The 23535-nt window shown below is 40.7% G+C and overlaps 1 protein-coding gene across 1 annotated transcript; it reads right to left on the bottom strand.

The window, feature by feature from the left end:
• Window positions 1-1762: 1762 nt before the first annotated feature.
• On the bottom strand, window positions 1763-22541 carry sacm1la (SAC1 like phosphatidylinositide phosphatase a). Its single transcript, XM_030741942.1, has 20 exons — window positions 22448-22541; window positions 19172-19269; window positions 17581-17655; window positions 17351-17478; window positions 15694-15843; window positions 13834-13893; window positions 13712-13745; window positions 13499-13600; window positions 11605-11690; window positions 11337-11423; window positions 11100-11168; window positions 10922-11001; window positions 8771-8869; window positions 8538-8676; window positions 8132-8201; window positions 7959-8031; window positions 7755-7848; window positions 7084-7176; window positions 6941-6998; window positions 1763-4927 (listed from the first exon to the last, which is right to left on the bottom strand). The coding sequence occupies exons 1-20, from the start codon at window positions 22474-22476 to the stop codon at window positions 4791-4793; spliced, it is 1761 nt and encodes a 586-aa protein (XP_030597802.1). The 5' UTR covers window positions 22477-22541; the 3' UTR covers window positions 1763-4790.
• Between the last annotated feature and the right edge of the window lie 994 nt (window positions 22542-23535).

Raw genomic sequence — 23535 nt, 5'->3', positions numbered from 1 at the left:
AGGTTAAAATCCAGACAAACAGGCATTTTCTGCATTTTCTCACATTCATTGTCTTCAGTCTCACTGCTCTTTTTTTTTCACAAAACACTGTTGTGTTCATTTTTTCTTTAAAAATGTGCTAAAAGCAGTAAAATAAAAATAATTCTATTTATAACTAGAAGCACTCAGAGAGCGCAAACCTCCGCCAAGGCCATAGGGTCACTGACGCTGTAATACGTGTATCTAAAAACTGTGAAATAATCTTTCATCTTTCCCAGACAACAATAACCCCCTATCCCGCAATAGTGAAGGATCCTTAAAAAAATTCCTGGATCCAGATCGTGATCCGGATCACCGCCAAAATTTAATCACTTCTTCCTCTTGTCATTTCCAACCACTCCACAAAATTTCATCGAAATCCGTTGATAACTTTTGGAGTAATCCTGCTGACAAACAAACAGACAAACCAGGTAACAATCATTGCAGTCACTGAAAAAAATGAATTAACTGGACAAAAGGCCTAAGAAAACTCCTTTGCTTTGTGACGACGCTGTATAGCAGCAGGTTGAATGCCAAATCTACTTTATATTGTCGATGATCGGGAACTTTTACATTAAAAAAATGCAGATAATCACAAGTGGAATACTTTTTTAATATAAGCTAGTCTAGTCCTTTATTTCTGTTGTTTTTGGAATAAACCTTAGACGTCATGAGGATAATAATGCATACATATTGATTTAGAATCCGCATGCCTCAAAGAGCTGTAATCTAATCCATTACAGAAATAAAAACTGCTTGGAGGAAAAATGTAGTGTTGCCCTTGTGAGTTCACTTAATTTAGCTTTGAGTTTTATGTATTTAATCAGCGATCTAGGGCCAGGCATTGCAAATTAACACTACAAACAGTTGTGATTGTGACAATGGTTATACCACAGGAGTTTCATACAAAGAATAATGATTAAAATAAAATGCAATGCTGACCCTGAAATATTGTTTTCAGTAGATTATGTTAAAAAGTTTCTATTACTTTCTTGTAGGCAAAAAACGTTTCAACAACTTGGGTTTATTGGTTTTTGGTTTTTTTGCTTATAAAGTGATCAATAAAAAAAATTAAAAAAAAAAAAAATCACATTTTCTGTATTTTCTTATTTCAGCAGCTTAAATGCCTTCTCACAATACCTCCACACTACATGTAATTCTGGTACAATTGTTCTGTTATTACCTCGGTATGGTTTAAATCAAACAGTGGGTCCACACAGCTAAAAATCATGCAGACCAACGTTCACGGCAGTTACACAACATTTCTGTCCAAACACTTCTGTTGGTGCTGGTTTCAAATGTATGACCTTTTTAGAGGCTGCTGATTAACTGTTTTTTTCCCCCTCGCTCGGAGTCACTTTCAATATTTTGTGCACACCACTGATAGCAGCGAAGGTGCTAAATGGTTGAAGCACCACCAACATAAACTGCAACTTCTAATTAACCATAAAGTTGTTCACTTTTAACAAACACTGAATACTAAAAAGCAGATGTTTATCAGTTGTAGCCCGTGTTCCTATATAACCCTCAGTAATAAGACTGCTACAAAATGCCTGAAAAGAAACAGATCTGATGTTAACTATTAATGTTCACAGGCTGAGCAGGGAACCACATGCCACAAGGCTAAATGCACAGTTCAACTCTGACCCAAGGCCCATTGTTGCAGCCCCCCCATCATGTCTAATGTTCACTGCTCTATATAAAAAAAAAAAAGAAAAAAAATCAGTCCAAAAGCACAATGGTGCCATAACATGTGTGTTCAGTTTATTAACAAAGATAAAGTCTGGTTCTGGAAGGAGAGTGCTGAAGAAGCATAAAATCATTGACATGTTCTACCACACACAAAAAACTAAATATTCTGAACAGATGAGACATGTAGAATCTTGTTTATAGCTATACAACCCCAGTGTTCCTAATATGTGACAATTATCAGCAACATTCAGACATAAAACACCAACATCAGCTGTACTGCACAGTTATGACATTGTTTTCTATGTTTGGAAAGAACATACATGTCTGCATCTCAAAGAGATGTTAATAAAAATGCTTTATTTATTATGTTTTCTATTTTGTATTCTTTCTTTATGACAAATGTTTCTGAATTATGTTTGTCACATGTGTCTAGAAACCAAAACAAAAAAAAAAAAACATAAAACCCAAACAAGTATGACCTCACCGAGCTCAGAGCTGAGGCCCTGCTTCCACATGAAAATAATGTATTGTTGCAATACAATGAGGTTTGAGAGTCATATTATACCCCACACATCCAATAGTGCACTTTTGCTGAGCAGGAGCTTGTGTTACAGTAACATGTCACTGGCTCCACTGTTGGAAAGAAGAAAAAAAAATAAGAAAAGGTGGAACCTTCAGACAGCTTTAAGCCTGCAGCAGTACACGGTTACAGAAAAGAAAGGGAGCTGCTTACTGTACAGCTAAACCCACCACTTACTCCCACAAATGACACTAAACAGTTATTTCTGCTGATGGGGATCTCCTTCTCAAAATATACAGACACTGTAAGTCACTGTGTTCAGGAGACAGATTCCACAACTGTATAAGCTGGTGAAAGGAAATGAGCTGGACTGGTTACTGTAGCTTACTGGCAACTCCGCAAGAAATGAGGACTCTAGGATCTTGTACACACAAGGTACAATCCTGTGTCTCATATTGGATAAAGAAGGCATTAATAAAATGTTTACCTGTCATTTACCTGACATTTATCACACTGAGTTATCATCTGGTGCAAAAAAGATATTATTTTGACAGCCAGATCCCAGTTCCCCCTTACACTAATGTGGTAGCTGGGGGTAGGGTAAGGGGTCCTGTCTCTTTTGGGGAACAATGGGGAAGGTGTTGTTTAGCCCCACCCAAAAAAAAAAATAAAAAAAGAAAGTGTCATAAAGCCACAGGGGCCATTTGATGGTTTAGATGACCACTATACCCTTATCCTTAAGGCCCATATGCTAATTCTCAAAAGAAATGGAACATGACAATTAGCAGGGTGGTAACTGAAATTGAGAAACTGCACATATCATCTTCCAGACTGCAAAAGAAACAAGCCACAACCTCTCAAGTAACAAAAAAAACTGAACAAAACTGAAAACATTACATATGGATGTGCAGCAGTTTATGGAACCCTCCAGAGTCTGTAGCTGCTCATAACTGATACTTCAGCCCTTTAACAAATACTTCTCCCAGTCTGGTTTCCCTAAAGCAGCTTTAAGGTGGTTAAAATCATCAAATTCCTCATTGGCTTGTTCCAGACATGTGGCTACATGTCAACCTGAAACCACTGGCAGGTGAAATGTCAAACACCGATCACTTGTTACAATATAATGTTCTGGCAGAAACTTTGGTTCCTGGCATTCATTTAGATACTACTTTGACCTGCACGACCCAACAAAATATACCTGAAGACAAAGGTCATGCCTGGCAGTGGCCTTCACCAGCAAGAAAATGCGATCCGCCACACTGCAAAACTGCTCAGAAACAGCTTATAATATGACAAAGAGCCCGAGGTGATGACGGCCTCCAGTTTGATGATCAAAGTAAACCTGAGCCATGAAACTCTGCTGGACTCTAAAGATCTGCTGCCAGTGTCAGGAAGCCAGACACCACAGGAAACCACTAACATATCCTCTGATCGGTGCATTTCAGACATAATATTGTTACAAGTGCTCCTAGTAACTCACTGATGTAATGAATGCCATCCATCCATCCATCCATCCACTCTCTTCCGCTTACCCTTGTCAGGGTCGTGGGGGCTATTCAGAGGAAAACCAAATGCTTACAGGAAAATAAAAATGTGACTGAATGGTCTTAACAGCAGGCACTGAAAACTCAAAATGAACACTTTGTTGTAGTTGGTTTTTTTGAACAATTAGACCATCAACCAAATGATGATGCAGTTCCAAAAAGATGTTCAGCAGTATATTGTAGCGTATTGTTCTGTGGTGATTCTTTTAATTTGTCATCTGTAACTTGCTCAGAGATGTGACAAGATGAGCTCCACATTCTTAACCATATACAGCTTGAAATCGGAACTGCGGAGCAAATCACAAGTCAGGCTGTGCTGTGGAACACTGAACTTTTAATACTAAGGGCTAGATCAGTATGTAGCCACACATTTTGTGCTTCTATGAAGAACAGAAGATCATAAAGAAAGCCATTGATAAAACAGCCATTGATAGCTTCACAGGAAGACATATTGTTCACTCCATACAGATCGGCCACATATTTACATCATTAATAAACAGCTAAGGCTCATTATGTTTAAAACTCCCGGAGTCCACACTTTTCATCGAAATACAACATAGCTTTTAATATGTGCATGTTTCATCGCCACAGCTTTGGGTGTAACTGTTGAAGGCTTAACTAAAAGGTGAGTACAGACAGGACAGTAAAAATAATGCATAGTGGGGGAATGGGGGGGGGGGGGGGTGTAGTGCAGGGAATGATTGTTTTTTGTTTTGTGTTTTTTGGAAATGGACAACCAACATCAACAAAACTAAACTAGTGAAACCAACCTCAAATAGAGCCCGAGGACAATAAGTAATTAAATGTAAACTGTGATAAGGAGTGTGTGCAGCACAACTGAAGAAGGTAAAAATTTGTTGCACAGAGATAAAGACTCTTTTGGATGAGAAATTTTAGAGGGCAATATGGAGGCAGCAGATCAACCCAGATTCCAGACCTGTGGAAGGAGATGGTGAAGATGATGAGGTATATGAGCCCGCCAGACCCAGCTATTCCTCACATAAACAAGCACACACTTAGTCCATCTTCTCCTTGTGAACCAACTTAGGGGCGTCCACAAAGTCTTGGCCATTAAACAGGATGATAGTGGCTGTGATTGCACTTGCAGCTCCCCAGAACATCACGTAAGCCAGGGTCTCTGTCCACGTGTCACCTGGAAGGTACATAGCAGTCATTTATACAGCTTTACAAAGTAGCAAACAGCACATATTATCTGGAACTTTATTTTCCAGCTGTCCCCCTCCCATACGGCTAATGGAGCAGATGTGGACTGACATTTTGACCCATGCATGCATGCATGCATGCATTGGATTCTTTCCCTAAAATGTTTTGCATAACAAATTTAAAGCACAGAATATTAAATGGCAACAAATATTAGCAATACTATCAACTACTGACTTAATTCCCTTTCTCATCAGTTTTAACTGACAAATCATAAGCTCTCCTTTAAAAGATGATGGAATTAGTACAATATAGAAAAAGACAAAAAACAAAGCGAAAGGAGGGCGCAACGAAGCACAGACAGACTGACACACTCAATACAGACTGAAATATATAATTTCCAAAGCAGTGTAATTACCAATTATATTAAAGAATTTACTGTTTAAGGTATGAACGTACTGGAACCCTAAAAAATAGCTCTTGAAGTTTAGTTTGCAGACAACTTTTACTGAACAACAGCGACACAAAGTCTGCAATTGAAGCTGTAGCAACAGGAAAAGGTTTGGTCAGCAGCAACTCAACAGCTGGGACAGTTGAAAGCAACCACTAAATTCAGGCTGACATAACAAAAAGACAGGAATTAACTAAACTTCAAAGAGATTGGAGTTTAAGCTACCAAAGTACTGACACACGAAACAGGAACACACCAGCACAGCTCAGCATGGTTATGCTTACAGTGGAACTTTGTTAGGTTCACAGCCGTTTATTCAAAATGGGGCACATTTGATATGAATACTTAAACAACCAAGATGACTGGCTCTAATGTAGGTCAGCCTTTGGAACCTGGTATAAAGTCAATATTATAAGAACTGGGCAATCAGACACCTGCATGTTACATCATCACAGCTCATTTCTGCATGCTGCATTACATGTTTCACTGCTCTGGTTGTGCTTCTTTCCCATTGCAGCCATAGGTGTTTTGGTCCTTTTAACTCAGGTTTCAGACTATTTAAAGACTGTAGGAGTCTCTGATGAAACTAAAGACCGTATAAAAGATGGATGTAGCTACTGTGACATCACCCACTGGTTAGTGAAGTATCAGTTTGATGCCACAAGATGAGTGTTTTCATTGTTGCCATCTTGGTGCTTTGAAACCAGGTGTGAGGAGCAGAGGGCGGATCTGATTGTGACTGTGCCACCAGCATAATACTGCTGTCCTCAGCTCATTGGCTAAGGACTTGTGATTGACAATGAGTGACAGAGTTCATAACCTCATCAGGAAAGTGTTTACTGAGGTCCGGGGAGAACGCCTTTTTCCCCGCAGAAGTCTTTTTGCAACCATGGGCCAGCTGTGGCTGAGGAGGTAGACTACCAATCTGAAGGTTGGTGGTTCGATCTCCAATTCCACTAGTCTGCATAACAAAGTATCCAATACCAAACCCCAAGATGCCCCCAGTGCATCCATCAGAGTGTTAATGTAAAAAAGCTTGTAGTAAGTGTTGTAGAAAGAAAGTGCTTCGAGTGCTCAAATAGAGTAGAAGAGCACTATCTAAGTGCCCGTCCGTTTACCAATCCAATTTAATACATCTAATATCTTTATATTAATCTAAATATGCTAAATAATGTTACTAAAGCCTTGAAATAAATATAGTCTAGTACACCCATGTAATCTTACTGTAACAGTCATCCAATCACACACTTTCATGTAGCGTGTATACCTAACATTCAGACAAATTCTTCAGTATCTTGCCCAAGGATACTTAAAACCACTCTACCACCTGAGCCACAGCCGCTCTGTGGTTACAAAAAGACTTTGGTGGGAAAATGGCGCGCTTCCCTGACCTCAGTAAATACTTTCCTGATGGGTTTTTGGGCTCACTCATTTCCCAGCATACTGAATAAAACATTATGAATGAATTGGCAAAGAATGAATGAATTGGAAAGAATTGGGCAGTACTGGTTTGAACCAAACTAAAGAGAATAAAATATCAGTAGATGCACTTACCAGCCATGAGAAGACAGACAATGCACATGGAAAATGCCACCAGCATGATGATGGGCAGCTGGAAAAAAAAGAAAGATTAATCAAATGATTAGTCACAATCTCTGCTGCTGGTGACAACAGAAAACAGTACTGATAGTACTGACTGTGAGGAACTTCCAGTCCTTTTGCACACGAAGCGGAGTGGGTCCATCTGAGTCATCGACAGCAAAGTTACCCAGGAACAGGTCGATGGAATCCTGAAACCAATGACAGAGTGGCACTTTCACTCACACAGGTCAAAGCAAGGCTCAGAAGCATACCCCCCCCATTTGCAAATTTTTGTTCAGCATGCATCACACCGAAGGTTCTCAATCATTTTTAGCCTGTGAGATGTAGCTGTGGTCTGCCCAGCAACACAAGTCCACTTTTTATGGCTGAGAGCTTTATGTGGACTCAAATGTAGAATGGTAAATGGACTGGTTCTTATACAAGCGAAGCACTTTATACAACATGTCTTCTTTCACCCATTCATATTCATATTTATGTCATACTTGGACATACAGACTGGAGCAGCCAGGGATTAAACTACCAACCTTCCAAGTAGTAGATGACCTGCTCTACCTCCTGACCTATAGCCACCCCAAGAAGGCAACTTGACACACAAATTTTTCAGTAAGTTAAAGCATGCCAATAAACTATATGTCTGGCCTCTAACATAATAATTAGTCATACCTTTTGCAAACTTTCTCAGAATTGGGCATCAAGACTAAAACAGTGAATTGTTCTGATACCCTACTTATTTCTTAAGTGACAAAGTGTGTAACAGTTGTCATACCTGTCTGAATCCATCAGAGAAGTTGTTTTTGTAATAGCGAATCATCGAGTTCCAGCCATCCATTAGCAGCCCCCACCTGGTCCTCTTCCCAGTCCTGACAGAGATAAACTCAGATTAAACAGCAGTCATTATAGTAGTATTGCCAAGGGTTGAGTACATGTTAGTCAGTGTGGCAGTGTGGTAGAGGATGTTACTGTACGGTACCTTGTGAAGTCTGTTTTTAAGGCTCCAGTTCCTGCATACTGTACAGCGCATGCATTGGCATTGTCAGCCCATGCTGGTTAGAGAGCACACACAAACAAAATGAGGCCACACTCTGAAGCTACACTTTCTACCAATCTCACAACACATGCAGTTGGGCAAACAGAGTGTGTTACCGTTCTTGTAGATCTTTTCAAACTCAGCCTGCTCTTCAATGCGCTGACCCACATTCAAAACCCCGATCCTCTGTGGAAGAGCACCTGTACTCATCAATAACATTCAGACTTCTAAAAAGGATCTCACATTCTCTAAGCTGTGTCTTTCCAAAATATTCAAATCATTGATAAAATAAGTTTTGTCTAGCTAACTGGGTACATCATTTAAAATATATACAGCAAAAACTCAATGTTTGTTGACCTCTCTTTGTTCAGTATGGTTAAAGCATTACGGGACAAATGAGCAAACTCCAATCACTAATGCAGCACTGTCTGCAGCACATGACTAAAGCATGAAACCCTACACCATAAAAGCACTGTATGATTGCTTTACTGCTCCAAATTGGCAGTTGTAAAGTTAAAATACCTGAAGCTGGGTCTGCAGCGAGCGTCGAGCGAGCAGGCTCTGGATGACGTTGGTCCTGTCCAGGCAGTCCATGCAGTTACTGCGGAACACTCCCTTCTGCTGGGCCATCGTCTTTCCCTCTGAGTTCACCATGAAATAGCTGCAGACAAAGAGCAGTCTGAATACTTCTTCACAGTAAACAGTTAGACATTAGAAAAAGAAAAAGAAAAAACAACAGCTTCTAGTTCCATTACCCATATTCATCTTGTGTCTCAGCGACAGAATCCACTAGGATCTGAAGACGGTCCCACCTCATGTGGCTGCACTCTTTGTGGAAGTCGAAGGCTATGTATCTAGAGAGAGGAGAATGTCACACGGTCATACAAATTCTAGTTAGATTAAGTAGGAGATGATCAACAATTTTGATTGGACAGCCGGCTGTTAAAAACAAACAAACAAAACAATTGTACCATTTTTGAAAGCTTGTCAATCATTCACTGGAAAGGTCTGTAGTACCATTACACTGCTCAAAATAAATTAAAGGAATACTCTGAAAACACATCAGATCTCAATGAGAAAAAAGAAAAATCATGCTGATATCTATACTGATATGGACTGGGTAACGTGTTAGGAACAAAAGGATGCCACATCATTTGATGGAAATGAAAATGATCAACCTACAGAGGGCTGAATTCAAAGACTCTGAAAATCAAAGTGAAAAAAAAAAAAAGGATGCAGCAGGCTAGTCCATTTTGCAGAAATTTCACTGCAACAACTTAAACTAGTACTTAGTAGTTTGTATGGCCCCCACATGCTTGTATGCGTGCCTGACAACATCGGGGAATGATCCCAGTGAGATGATGGATTGTGTCCAGGGGGATACACTTTAATTCAATTTTATTTATAGCACCAAATGACAACAGTCACCTCAAGGTGCTTTAAATTGTTATGAGCTTATACTAATACAGAAAAACAAAACAAAAAAAAAAACTATCAAAACGACCCCCTACGAACAAGCACTTGGCAACAGTGGGAAGGAAAAACTCCCTTTTAACAGGAAGAAACCTCCAACAGAACCAGGATCAGGGAGGGGCAGCAGCACAAAAAAAAAACACTGTGGAAGAGAGCCAGAAATGAATAATAACTAATGATTAAATGCAGAGTAGTGTATGAACACCGAGTGAAAAGAGTTGAGTAAAGGTATGGTCGTGCACCAGGAGGAATCCAGGACCCACTGCACCAGCGTAGTCTGACAATGGGTCCAAGGATTTCATCCCAACACTTAATGGCAGTCAGGGTGCCGTTGCCCAGCCTGTAGAGGTCTGTGCCTCCCTCCATGGATGTGCCTCCCCAGTCCATCACTGACCCACCAACAAACTGGTCATACTGAACAATGTTACAGGCAGCATAACGTTCTCCACAGCTCCTCCAGACCCTTTCACATCTGTCACGTGCTCAGAGTGAACCTGCACTCATCTGTGAAGAGCACAGGGTGCCAGTGGTGAACCTGCCAATTCTGGTATTCTGTGGCCACCCTCATGAAGTCTGTTTCTGATTGTTTGGTCAGAGACATGCAGAGACAAGCCAGGAAAGTGGGAGGAGAGAGATGGGGCAAAACACGCAGTAAATGGCGACAGGTCAGGAACCTGCGCCGTCTGCACCGCCACGTGGCATACGTGGTCGCCTGCTCATCCACTGAGCTACCCTGGTGCCCCTGGAGGTCATTTTGCAGCTCTGGCAGCATTCATCCTGCTCCTCCTTGCACGAGCCAATAGTGCTCCTACTGATGGGTTAAGGACCTTTTACGGTCCTGTCCAGCTCTCCTAGAGTAACTGTCTGTTTCCTGGAATCTCCTCCATGCTCTTGAAACTGTGCTGGGAGCCACAGCAAACCTTTTGGCAACTGCACATATTGATGTGCCATCCTGGAGGAGTTGGACTACCTGTGTAACCTCTGTAGGGTCCAGGTATCGCCTCATGCTACCAGCAGTGACTCTGACCCTAGCCAAATGCAGAACTAGTGAAAAAACATTCAGAAAAAACGAGGAGGGGAAAAATGTGAGTGACCTCCACCTGCAAAAGCATTCCTGTTTTAGGGGTTGTCTCACTGTTGTCCCTCCAGTGCACCTGTTGTTAATTTCGTTAACCCTCAGCATATCATAGACATAAATGCAACTGTTTGTGATTAATTAGATTGCATTTGTCTGTATAGGACACCGAAATGAAGACTAGAATACTTTGGAAGACCACTTCCCAATAATCTTTCCTTACAACTGTACAACAGCCTTTAAACTTGTTCTATGATTACTGTGCAATCTGGTTATTTAAGTTAATGTTAACACACTGAATGATACCGTAACTACTCAACGCAGAGGAGAAAAACAAACAGAATAGAGTGACACTTACTTTAGCATATCATTATTCATGCCAGACACCATCTTGGCAAAGGCCTGCTCCAGGGGCTTCTCTGAGCCCTTCTGATTTACCTGAACAGAAAAAGAAAAAGAAGCGACACATTGGTAAGATGGATCTTGCAAGTGCTTATATTTACCATTAACTGAACAGGAAAAGAAGGAGTCCTCACTAGGTTCAGAATAGTTTGCTTCCCATAGATAAGGAGCTGAGAGTCAAAATGCCTCTGGAAGCCGTCCATCTATACAAAGTTTGCAAGACATTAGCATCAGGTTTTTCCATGATTAAAAAAAAAACACACACACACACACACACACACACACACACACACACACACACACACACACACACACACACACACACACACACACACACACGAATAAGTAGATGTGCAGACAGATTAGCTTACATGACTTGTGGCTTTGCTGATTATAGGTTTAGGTTTGTATCTGAGGTTGGGCCTCTGACTCCAGTAAAAGGGCATTGAGCCTCGTGTCTGGAGATTAAAAACAGGGGGAAGGGCTGTCATTAAAAAAAAAAAAAAATTACACCCCTAAAACTTAAATAAATATAAACTAAAAGCTACACAGAAAGCCAACTATAATGATATAAGATATAAAATGATCCATGATTCAGATAATAAAAACAACTACAATATGATAGGCTCTTAAACTTGCCTGTACAAATGAAGCCTTTGCTCCCTCATACAAAACTATCTGCTCAGTTTCCACAAAGTTAGCAGCATGGCCTTCAGAGTCAATGCCTGTGGAGACAACATGAGTAGTCAGCAGTGCCAGGAGTTAGTAGTGAGGTCTGGTACTTGAGAACAGAGCAAGATGATACTGACAATACGAGACAGGAAGATTAAACTCTACACTGTCTAAAGGTGACCTATAACGCTTTTCCTTATCATCTTATATGCTGTTACATTGGTGATTGATCACATTAAACAAGGCAAAACTTTCACATAATAAAGGTCAGCAGTAGGGTTTAATATTTTTCCCGAAAATGACATGAATCAAATCCCGGGAAATGACGAGCCATTTCCCGGGAATCCCGGGAAAAAGTTTATTTATTTTTTTATTTTAATTAGGCCTTCTGTAGCCTGTGTCGGCCTTAACCTATTGTGATATTGTAGAGGTAGCTTTCCAGCTATGTCCTGTTATGCCCAGTAGGGGGCAACGTCGGCTTGATTAACGCAATAAAACCTACATCTCAGCATTCGAGTGCTCGAGCTATGCGGTGTTGTATCGTTCCTCAACACTCCCTTAACAAATATAATTCGAATATTCCTCCATTGTACATGGAATTATACCAAGATATTTTACAACTGCTGGTGCAAAACAATACGGTTCATCTCCACAGCATTGATAAAGGCTCAGCCACGCTGTCGTGGCGACATCTGTTGCGCTATATCTCCACCAGTGGAACGCTGTAATAGTCATTGAAAAGTTAACTACCGTACTACACTATAATATGGCATAACACAGGGCCTTGAGTAATGCACTACGACTTGGTCATTGCCATTCTGGCAACAGCAAATTTATAACACCGTGTCTGAGGGTTAAAGTAGGTTCGCTGTGAATCGTCTATTGAAAAACTGGCCAATCCTTATAGCCTAAAAAATATACATTTTACTCAACTCCATTTTAAAAGCGAAATATGTTAAAGCAATCTATTTCATGATAATTTCTTCACACATTAGGCCCGTATCCTAATTCATGATTGTTAGTAAGCGGCTGCAAACGAGGAAAAGAAACACTCGAAGTTAAACAGATATTTCTTTATTGTTCAGGGCAGGCATATTTTATAGGCTATATACTGCAATATAACAATATATAATAATATAAAATTATATAATACAAAATACCTTAGGGTAAACACATTGCCTACGATTTCAACAAATTAAAGAGGAAAAAAGCACAACTGTGTAATACCTCTATTAAAACGCTTGAGATGAAGGCTGAAGCCTTAAACGGAGGCTGAACGTGCCTGAAATGAAGAGTAATGCTTTTCGCATTAAACGAACCCTTCTCTCAATATTTCCTTAAATTTAACATTCTGAAGCTTTCTTTTCTTTCTGAAAGTCAAATCGACGCGCGCGACTTTTTTCCCGGTTTCCCGTCTAACGTTTCCCGGGAAACGGGATATGGTTCTGATCGCATTTCCCGGGAATCCCGGATCCCGGGATTAAACCCTAGTCAGCAGTCAAAAGCTCAACCTTTAGACTGCTCAAAGGTTTCTGACATTATTTTTGCTCCTGGATCTGTGTGATGCCACCTGCAGTATAAACCTGTGATCTGTCATTTGTAAGGACCAGCCAAACAGCTCATTTCAGGGCCGCACCAAAGCTCAATATAAAACAAAGAAGGATTAGTTTGAACTAGCTGTGCAAAGCTACTCTAATGCAGTCAAAGAATAAAGTGTGAAAATTAGGAGAATATGTCCTCCTTAAGAAAAGGCGCTAGCTGTCAGCTGATTTTTGCTCTTCATCAGCCACAATATAGTAACACGCTACCTGGTGCAGTTTAATAAAGACAATACCTCAGTGCCATGCTTTGAGGGTTTTACCTCTAACGTAGTATCTGACGCCAGCCCGGAAGCAGCTTCTCCTCGATATGAGGATCCACTCAAAGATCTTCCCATTTATACGACATGGTTTCATGACAATGACTGAACCGGGAGGATCAAAGAAAAGGCTGTGCTTAGGATCTTATCTTAAGTGTGGTGTAGACAAAATAAGATGGTCCATTACAAAATCTTCACATTCACTGCAAAGGATACATCCATGGATTACAGGAAGTGCGAACCTATGAAGCTATGGAGAAATAGTGAAGGTGAACACAGTAAGTATAAAAACCTTCATTAGTGTAACTAAGCCACAGTTCCACAGTCAGATGCGTTACCTCGGGCTGCCCAGCCAGTTCTCTCAGGAGGTTCCCGTTCCACACAAACCTCTGATCTGCCTGAAAACCACAAGCAACTGTGTGAGACATCAACACATAATTCAATACAGAAGCAAAATCATTTGACAAGACATTGAAATCAAATTATGTTCAAGCTGTTTAAGAACCTGATGTTAATCAGTTTCAGCTGCTTTGGTGTTAATGAAATTAACAACAGGTTCACTAGAGGGGCAACGATGAGACGACCCCCAAAACAGGAATGGTTTTAAAGGTGGAGGACACTCAAGTTTTTTCTCACTGTTTTTTCACTAGTTTTGCATTTGGCTAGGGTCAGTGTCACTACTGGTAGCATGAGGTGATACCTGGACCCTAAAAAAGGTTTTAACTCCCCCAGGATGGCACATCAATACGTGTTATTGCTAGAAGGTTTGCTGTGTCTCCCAGCATAGTCTCAAGAACATGGAGCAGATTCCAGGAGACACTGCAGTTACTCTAGGAGAGCTGAACAGGACTGTAAAAGGTCCTTAACCCATCAGTAGGAGCACTATTGGCTCGTGCAAGGAGGAGCAGGATGAATGCTGCCAAAGCCCTACAAAATGACCTTCAGCAGCCACTGGTGTGAACGTCTCTGATCAAACTATCAGAAACAGACTTCATGAGGGCGGCCTAAGAGCCTGATGACCTCTCGTGGGCACTGTGCTCACTGCCGGACACCATGGAGCCCGAGTGGCATTTGCCACAGAATGGTGCCCTGTGCTTTTCACAGATGAGAGCAGGTTCCCTCTGAACATGTGACAGAAGTGAGCGACTCTGGCGAAGCCATGGAGAATGTTATGCTTCCTGTAACACAATGGTTCTCAAATCCAGGCCTCGTGACCCGGTGTCCTGCAAGTTTTAGATGTGTCTCTGCTTCAACACACCTGAGTCAAAGTCATTAGCAGGACTCTGGAGAACGTGACTGCATACTGAGAAGATAATTCAGCCATTTGATTCTGGTGTGTTGGATCAGGGAAACATCTAAAACCTGCAGGACACTGGGCCACGAGGCCTGGATTTGAGAACCACTGCTGTAACATTGTTCAGCATGACCAGTTTGGTGGTGAGTCAGTGATGGTCTGGGGAGGCACAGAACTCTACAGGCTAGGCAACAGCACCCTGACAGCCATTAGGTGTTGGGATGAAATCCTTGGATCCATTGTCAGACCCTATGCTGGTGCAGTGGGTCCTGGATTTCTCCTGGTGCAGGGCAATGCCCCACCTCATGTAGCTAGAGTATGCAGGTAGTTCCTGACCTAAATCTAATAGAACACCTCTGGGACATTATGCTTTGGTCCATCTTATACAACCAGGCTGCATCTCAGACTGTACAGGAGCACAAGGATTCCCTGGTCTGTCTCACTGGGAGCATGCCTCGACACTGTCAAGCAAGCACACAAGTACGTGGACACTCAAGTTCAGATAAATACAGCCAAAGTGTACAAAGGGTACTAAACATCCAGGAATATGAATATTGTGTTGCACATCTTTGCAAAGTAAAGAACACATAGACCAAATTTCATGGCCCAACTCCTTGTTTTTTGTTTTTTTCTTTGCTCCTATAGACCGGAAAGGTAAAACCTCACTCACTCCACCTTGGCATTCATTCTCCATGTCTCATACAAGGCATGGAAAACAATTCATCCAAAAGGCATTTCTACATTTCATAATGACTGAGATCTAGTGAATGTGAAAGCCAGAGTATGTGGGTCATATTGTATTCATACTCATGAAGCTCCACATACACAAAGTCTTTGTCTGCATTTGCATTTAGTAGGTCAGCACATAAAGTATAAGCTTCTAAAATGCTATTAGACATTTCACCCTCTCTAGCAGACTCATCTCCTGGAAGTCAGGGCTGGTGTTGGCCAGCCGCTGCAGTGTGTGTGTCAGGTCGAAGTCAGTGCAGAAGTAGAAGCCGTCCGTAGTCAGCACATTGTTAAGCATAGTTAGGAAGGTCTTATTCTCCTGAGACTGGAGGAAAGAAAACACACTTTCAATTGTCAGGAAAACTCATGACAGTACATTTTGCAGAGTGCTGCACACTCACAAATTCTCTTTTTAAACACACACACACACACACACACACACACACACACACACACACACACACACACACACACACACACACACACACACACACACACACACACACACACCCAGTGCCCTAGAGTCCTGTCTTCCTGAATTGCTAGGAACTAGCACCTGGGTCTGTTAGCACAAAGAGCAAAGCCTGACATTGCAGCTCTCTATTTTGATTGTTTACTCTCTCGATCTGCTGTTACCTTCGTGTTCCAGTGATTGTCCTTAATAATCTGTAAGTAAAGTTTTACTGTCTGTTCCTGATGCTAGTTCTACACCGTATGTACAGTGTTTAGCACCATTTATGTAGTTTCAAAGCAAGACTGCTTTTAAAAATTAGTAGACTATATCAACAGCAACAGATTAATGCCTACTTCACTGAAATCAGACAGCACAGTGAATAACCACTGATCCTGAAACATGAGGTCTCCTTTAGTCTCCTGTCCATCAGTATTACTGGCAGCATCACACAATCCTCATTTGGCTGCCAAAAATCTGAGCTAGTAAAGAAATGCACAGACAACAAGAAAAAGAAGAAAAATTCCTTGAAGATTTGTTATAATGTAACTTCTTTAGCACTGACTGTGTTGTATTTTAATGTAATAATTTCAGTAATACATTAATATTTTGTTCCAATTCTAAAGCAAAACTATTTCTGCATCACAGCCTGCTTCCATTTCACTTCCTTACACAGCTGTCCAATTAAATGTGACTTTTTTTTTTAACTTGCTGTAAATTTGTTGATAATATTCTGGTCAAGGCCATTTCTGATTATACTTGGGAATCAAGACGAGTTTATGATGGAGGGAGGATGATTTTTTACATGCAGGCCACATGTTCCGTTACTCAGCCTGGGAAAACATCTTGAGATCTAAATGGCAACTCTCACTGTACTCTGAGCTGTGTGTGAGCGCTTCTGCGCATGAACTAAAGCGGAAATCCCAAAACGAGTGAAGTCCAATAACTTCTGAATTCTAGCAGCTTTAGTACGGTGTTAAAGACCTGCAACTCACACACATTTCTTCCTATCCTGACACAAACCTAATCAAACTGAAGAGATTTGGCATTTGGATGCAGTATCCATCATGCTCCATTTTAAAATGACTTGAGGTCTGAACTTACATAAGAATTATAATGCAACAAATTTTTTAAAACACTACAAATTTTAAGTTAAACATAAACATGAAAAATGCTGTACATAGTGTACATGGATTGATAATATTCATAATTCTGATCGTGCTGATCTTTTTCTTATACATCCATTCATTTCATGTGTGCCTATAATCAAAGATAAATTCCCTCTTGGTTACTCTTCCCGAGGTTTCTTTCTCTTGACACGCTACAAATGCAGATGAGAAACCAGAATCAACTGGAAATTTTAAAGAGCATTCTTACTGACCTGAATCTCAGACAGATGCAGCACTGTCTTCTTATAGGAAATCACATCAAAGTCCACAGCCTTCCACACAGCGTGGCCCAGAAGGCTGCCAACATTTCTCTTCCTGGTGATGACAATGAGGTACATCCCTGCGGTGGAAACAGGCAGTCTTAGGTTTTTTTACTTTGCAGGTTCAAAGACAAACTCAGCACAGCAATTACAACGCGATGATGAATTTCAGTGCTACTTACCTGCCACCAGGCGGATAGTTCCCATGATGCCACATATAGGCCTGGTAACCGCAGAGGGAGGAACATCCTTTTTACCTGAAAGAGAAGCAAAGGTTAAAGAAATGAAAGCCAGTAACACATTACTTTCTACACTGCTTGAAAAAAATTAGAGCAACACTTTGAAAACACATCAGATCTTAAAGGGAAAAAAGAAAAATCATGTTGATATCTATACCAATACGGACTGTGTAACATGTTAGGAACAAAAAGGATGAAATATCGTTTGTCGGAAATGAAAATGATTAACTCCCAGAGGGCTAAATTCAACGGCACCCCAAAAATCAAAGAGATTGTGTCACACTTTACTCATGTCCACTACGTCCTTGGTCATATTTGCAAACCCAGATTTAACCGTCAGCTGGTTTCAATTTCAAGAAATGCCAGTTAGGAAATCAGTGAGATCAAAGCCTAATTTGCAAGAAATACCTGATAACCCGTGGCTAACCCACAGGTAACTAACAGGTAAACATTTTGTAGCGATTAGAATAAAACTCATACGAGTCCTGAGGGGTGTACTACGAAGCAAGATTAACCTTTAATGTTTAAATGTCTCCAGTTTAAAGTTTCAGACCTCCAGTGTGCAGCTGTCACCTTAGAAACGGACAGCAGCATCCAGCGCTCACTCGAGTGTTGATGTAAAAATACATGAACTTGAATTAAAATGCTTATTTAAGCACTCTGTTTGCTAAATCCTACGACTTTCTGCAGCATGAAAGAATCTGATTTTTCCAGTCAAATTCTCACCATTTCCTTGAGCTTGTTCATGTATGCTGTGTCACCCATACAGAATGTCAATCTTCCTCGGCTATTTCTGCTTATTTCTTTTTTCTAATCTGGTTTCATCTGCTGTCTGTTGCTTCAATCAAAACACGCATCACTGCATTTCCTTCTTGAGATAATTCTCTCATCACCTTTTTTTTGGTAGTAATCTCTAATCTGTAAAAATCTGAAAAATGGTTACTTTCTAAACTGAATTCCTTCTTCAGTTCTTCAAAACTCTTAAATGTATTCTCCTGGGTTAATGTGCATTATGCCGTTATACTTTTATTCCACCACTGTTTGGAACTGATTACTGGTTTGAATTTAGGAACCAGAACAGGCCAACTTAGGAGCATAATGCCTCCCTCCATACTTAAACTCCTCCACGTGGGGCAGCAACTCATCCCTGAGCTGGAGTGGGCACTCCACCCTTTTCCGGCTGAGGACCACGGCCTCAGACTTAGAGGTGCTAATTCTCATGCAGCCGCTTCACACTCGGCTGTGAACGGTTCCACTGCGAGTTTTGGTGTCCAGACTTTTACGCATCGAGCCTTGTGGGGAGTTTTTGTGTAGTAGCTCTGCCACTACACCACTTTCTCCACAGTGTAACTGGAAATCTCAAAACATACTGCATAAGATTACCTAGATTTTTATTCTCACATAGTCTGAGATTGTTAAAAAAAAAAAAAAAAAGTACCGCTTAGACATGAGCATGTACTGTGTGTCTCAAAAACAGCTTCAACTATCTGGTCTTTAGGTCATGCACAGTACTTCTCCTTCAAAGGCATTCTACCTGTGAGGGTCATCTCATTTGAAACCCTGTCAATTGCCAGCACAGCATCAGCACCCTCATCGCAGGCCTCAATGAAGAACTTCTCAGGGGTCGTGTGCCTGGGAGAGGAAAACAAGGGAGAAAAGTTCAATGTTTCATTCAGAGCTAAAATTATAGCAGGAGGTGTTTTGTCAGGTGCAACAAATAATGTCAATTAGTTGAATGACATGAACTCTTACAGCTGATCATATTGATTATTCAACCAATCCTACAATCAAAAACCAGTGAAAGTGTTTCTGAACTGTTGACTGAAAAAACAAAGACAAAACAACGTGGCTGAAATCATCTTTGACTCTGCAAAGATCTGAGGCTTGTTTTTGTGATGGTCCTGCGATGGACCTCCTCAAACTACAGGATAACAAACACGCTGGCCGAGTAACTGATAAGACCGCAGTCTTTAGTTCCAGCCGTCGTGCTCCTAAACAAAAGGTCAATTGCTACAAAAAGCTAACATGATACAACAAGGATGACATCATTGTGATGGCTCAGAAGTACAGGGCTTTTGATACACCAGTGTTGATAACAAATATCTAAAAATGTAAATATTGATTTCACAGTGTGAAATCAATATTTATAGAAAAATATCTTGGTGAATACTATGAATTTAGGCCTTTACGCATTTCTTGAAGGGCTGTCTCTGTCAGTGCCTAGACTATTTATGATGTCATTTAGAAAGATGGGCACCTCTCCGGTCTCATTGCTCTCATCTTTGCTTTGAAACACCTGATTCCAGGCAGCTTTAAGAGGAGTAGATAAATAAATGAATAAAAAAAATACATTTTCAAGTACATTTTTTTTTTCCTCACTTGAACTGAGTGTAATTACTCAGGATATTGATAAAAACCATGAAAAAGTAACTGCTTCTGTTAGTAAATTAGTCACATCATTTTTGCCTATAAATGAAACACAAACAAAGACCACAGGCCAAATTTTTTGAGTAATCGATGCAGACTTCACTAACTGTTTATTCAAACTGTTTTTGGATACTGGTCTGCTTTGTTATTGGTTCTTAATAGGATTTACTTCTGACAGAGCAGGCCATTTCATCTCTGACAGGCCTTTGTTTAAACACAGGATACCCAGGACTGTTACACTATTCAGGGTCACTTAATACTGCCATAAGCAGATATGTTTTGTAATCTGACAGACTGCAAATATTAGGAGAACACAAAAAAGGTCCCATGGTGAGAATCTACACTGTTTACCGTTAACGGGCAAATGTGTCACACAAGCTGGGACATGTTTCATCTGCAGTCCTTGAGAACTACACCCTCACTACACCTAAAATCTAAGGCACAGTGACACACACACACACACACACACACACACACACACAAATCTGTGTGATCAGGTCACAAGCTGGGACTCGGAGCATGTTTCCCATGGTGGAAAATACCGAAAACAGACACAGACTATTGTTTAACTCCAGGGTGCATGTTCCAACCCCACCCTGCTGACATGGAGTGGATCAACCAGGGAAGGAGCTTTCAAACAACCTTTTTACTGGTCAGGGTGAACAGGTGTACAATTTTTGGAATAAGCCTGAAAGAAGCCTGAACCTCTGCTGGCTTTGAATGCACTGCTTTGTACTTGATCCTGATCCCTGACTTCAACACTGAAGTCCATCTCACCTGATGGAAGTAAAAACTGTACCTTTTACACTAAAGCTAAAACCTTCTCAGCAGTGAAATGCTTTCAATTGGACTGTGATGTGTACCATGCACATCAAAATGCACCAGTGTAGCTCAGGTTAGGGGACCCCCACCCAAGTTTCAAATTCATAAATGCGGGGGAAAAATGCCAAAAAAATAAAAATAATGAAGACGGACTGACTTAAATTAGCAAAAACAAACACCAAGCAAACAGATCTTTTTTTTATTAATTTAGAATTTGCCAGTGATAAAATGTGATAACACACAGCTTTAGACTGGTTCAAGCAGAAATACGCAACCTCTTGTTCAGCCACAGTCACATTTGAAGCTCAGGGTTGTAGTGAAACACTCAGCTGCTGCAGTGGCACAGCCACTCTATTGTTGCCCCTTCATAATCTAGACCCCACTAAACAGGCTTGTGCTACACTGAGACAAAGCAGTACTCTGAGGCCTGAACTGTCCGTTTACCACAAATCACGCTTTTTCTCATTAAAAAAAAAAAAAAAGTCTTAATTTTTGTGCTTTAATAAAATATTCAAATGAAGCAGTGCAGAAGGAGGAAGCATCAGTGTTGAACATCAGTCAGTGAGTGAGGCAGTTACAGCTCTGACACTTGTAACTTGGAGGTATGCAAATACTCACATTAACCTTTCCTACCTCACTTTAAGGGATTTCAGTCATAGGCAGGATAAAGATTAATGCTAAGATCAACAGTGTGTATTGTTTCGTCACATTTTGTACAATCACTCATCTGTGAACTGCCCGTTTTGCAAGCACAGTGCTCTAATTCCAAAATACATCTAATAGTACACACTTAAGAATAAGAATAACTTAACTGATCCCAGAGGGAAATTAATACTGCTTCACTTAGTGATTCCATATTAAAAACTTGGCACATCTAATGCAAACAGAGGTGTGTTTTATTACATGCACAGTGAAAACGTTAAAGAAACGAAACACGCTACCGGGGTAGGAAAGACCGGTAGGGCTGGGTAATTCGCACTTTCCGTGAAGCGTATGAACAAGGGTGTGTCGAGGCTGAGCTGTCAGCTGCCACAAATGTCACCGTATTTCAGTGTTTGGTTCAATTACACCTGAGTGAGATACGTTAGTAACAGAGTAAATATACACGCATTTCAAAGAAACGCGTAAAAGAGCTGCCACCCCGGAGCAGAGCTCCCACTGTATCCCGATAAAACAGGACAAACCCCCGAAGAAGCCTTTGGTGCTAGCTGGGTGAATGAACTTTCTGCCGCCCTGCTCACACAGGGAATATCAAAGCCGCTCGTCAGCGCACTCCGACTTAGCCATACAGCCTCTTGCTAGGTCTACATAATGAAACCAAGCTATATTATTCATAATGAATGAGAGTGGAGTGAAACTTGGCTGGTTCCTGTTCCACCAGCCGAGCCTGGCAGCAAACTTCAGCCGCTGTGTCATCTACCCCAACACTACCGGTGAGCTCCAGCTGCTGCTTTACCTCACGGAAAAAAAGCCGCACATCTTGTCTGGCTTTAAACGGAGCTGGGAGCAGCAAGGCTGTGAGGAAAAACACCGTTAACTACTCTAAACGAAGATTACTTACAAATTGTATCTTTCGTAGGCAGTCGCCATCTTCGCTCCTTCTACCTGACCTCGTGACGACAGCAGTGAGAGTGGGCTCTGCAGACGTTGCCAGATACGAGACGTAGAAGCCGGTGAAGGCGCGGAGCCTGAAATGCAGTTTTTCCTTCCAACCCAAAGCAACCTGGCACCCAGAAATAGGTATGGTGGTAGGTGGTACTTGTAGTTTAATCCGGTTCAGTCGCTACAACGTCTGTGTGCAGGAGAGCCCGAACAGTAGGCAGTACAGCCGTACATGATACGATTATTTAAATACGGAAATTCTGTTATTAAGACTATTACAGTTGAGATTTTTTTTCCCCAACATCTTATCGGTAAAGGGCTTAATTACTGACTAAATGAACGAACTTCATTTAGTTTCCGGTTATGATTTCAGTACATGTAACTGGATACACAAATATACACAAAATATTGTTCAAACTTCCTGTTTATGCCCGTCCCATGTCCACTTCTTATTCGGTTGCATACATCCTCATCATCATCAGATGAAGTCAAAATAATTTTAGCTATGGTTAATGTCAACTTTCTATTCTTCATTGAGAAAAATAGCTTGGGTATAATAGCCCTATTATAGCCTACCTACAGAGATCTAATCATAAACCGTCTCCTTTCAACAACAATAAACCTCTGTTAATTTATTAATTGACCTAGAAATGTTAAGAAATTCACTTTAATGAACGTGAATTTTGACATTGTTGATTTTATAAAGAAATATTATAAAAATGGAACTCGTTTTAAGAAGTGGAAAAACTAACTACATTTTCAAACAAACAAACACAAAAGCTCAGAGTTCACCCAACGTGGAATAACTCATTCTGATTATTTATTTGTTAGTTTTTTATCTGTTTTTGTTTACTTTTTGAGTGTTTTTGTGTATCGAGCTTTGCTCTTTTTATAATAAGGTATGCTGCTGTTCAGCTTATGCTTTTTGGTTTAATTTTATTTATCTTGTAAGAATCACTATTTTAATATTCGAGTTTCAAATAAAGAAAATTAAAAATTAAAATAAACTTTATTAATATACAAAAAAAAAACATGACAGTGGTATTA

This window comes from Archocentrus centrarchus, chromosome 11, assembly GCF_007364275.1.
Source record: "Archocentrus centrarchus isolate MPI-CPG fArcCen1 chromosome 11, fArcCen1, whole genome shotgun sequence".
NCBI lineage: Eukaryota > Metazoa > Chordata > Actinopteri > Cichliformes > Cichlidae > Archocentrus > Archocentrus centrarchus.
The sequence above is the reverse complement of the archived record's forward strand: the minus strand, read 5'-3'. Positions and strand labels throughout refer to the sequence as shown.

Excerpts from the sequence above, each read along its gene's own strand:
- sacm1la (XM_030741942.1), bottom strand. The coding sequence starts at position 22,476 with ATGGCGACTGCCTACGAAAGATACAATTT. Across the intron at positions 13,894-15,693 it reads AGATGAGTCTGCTAGAGAGG|GCAGATCAGAGGTTTGTGTG; the intron begins GTGAAATGTCTA and ends TGTGGTTTTCAG. Across the intron at positions 11,691-13,498 it reads CGTCAGATACTACGTTAGAG|GCATTGACTCTGAAGGCCAT; the intron begins GTAAAACCCTCA and ends TTGTCTCCACAG.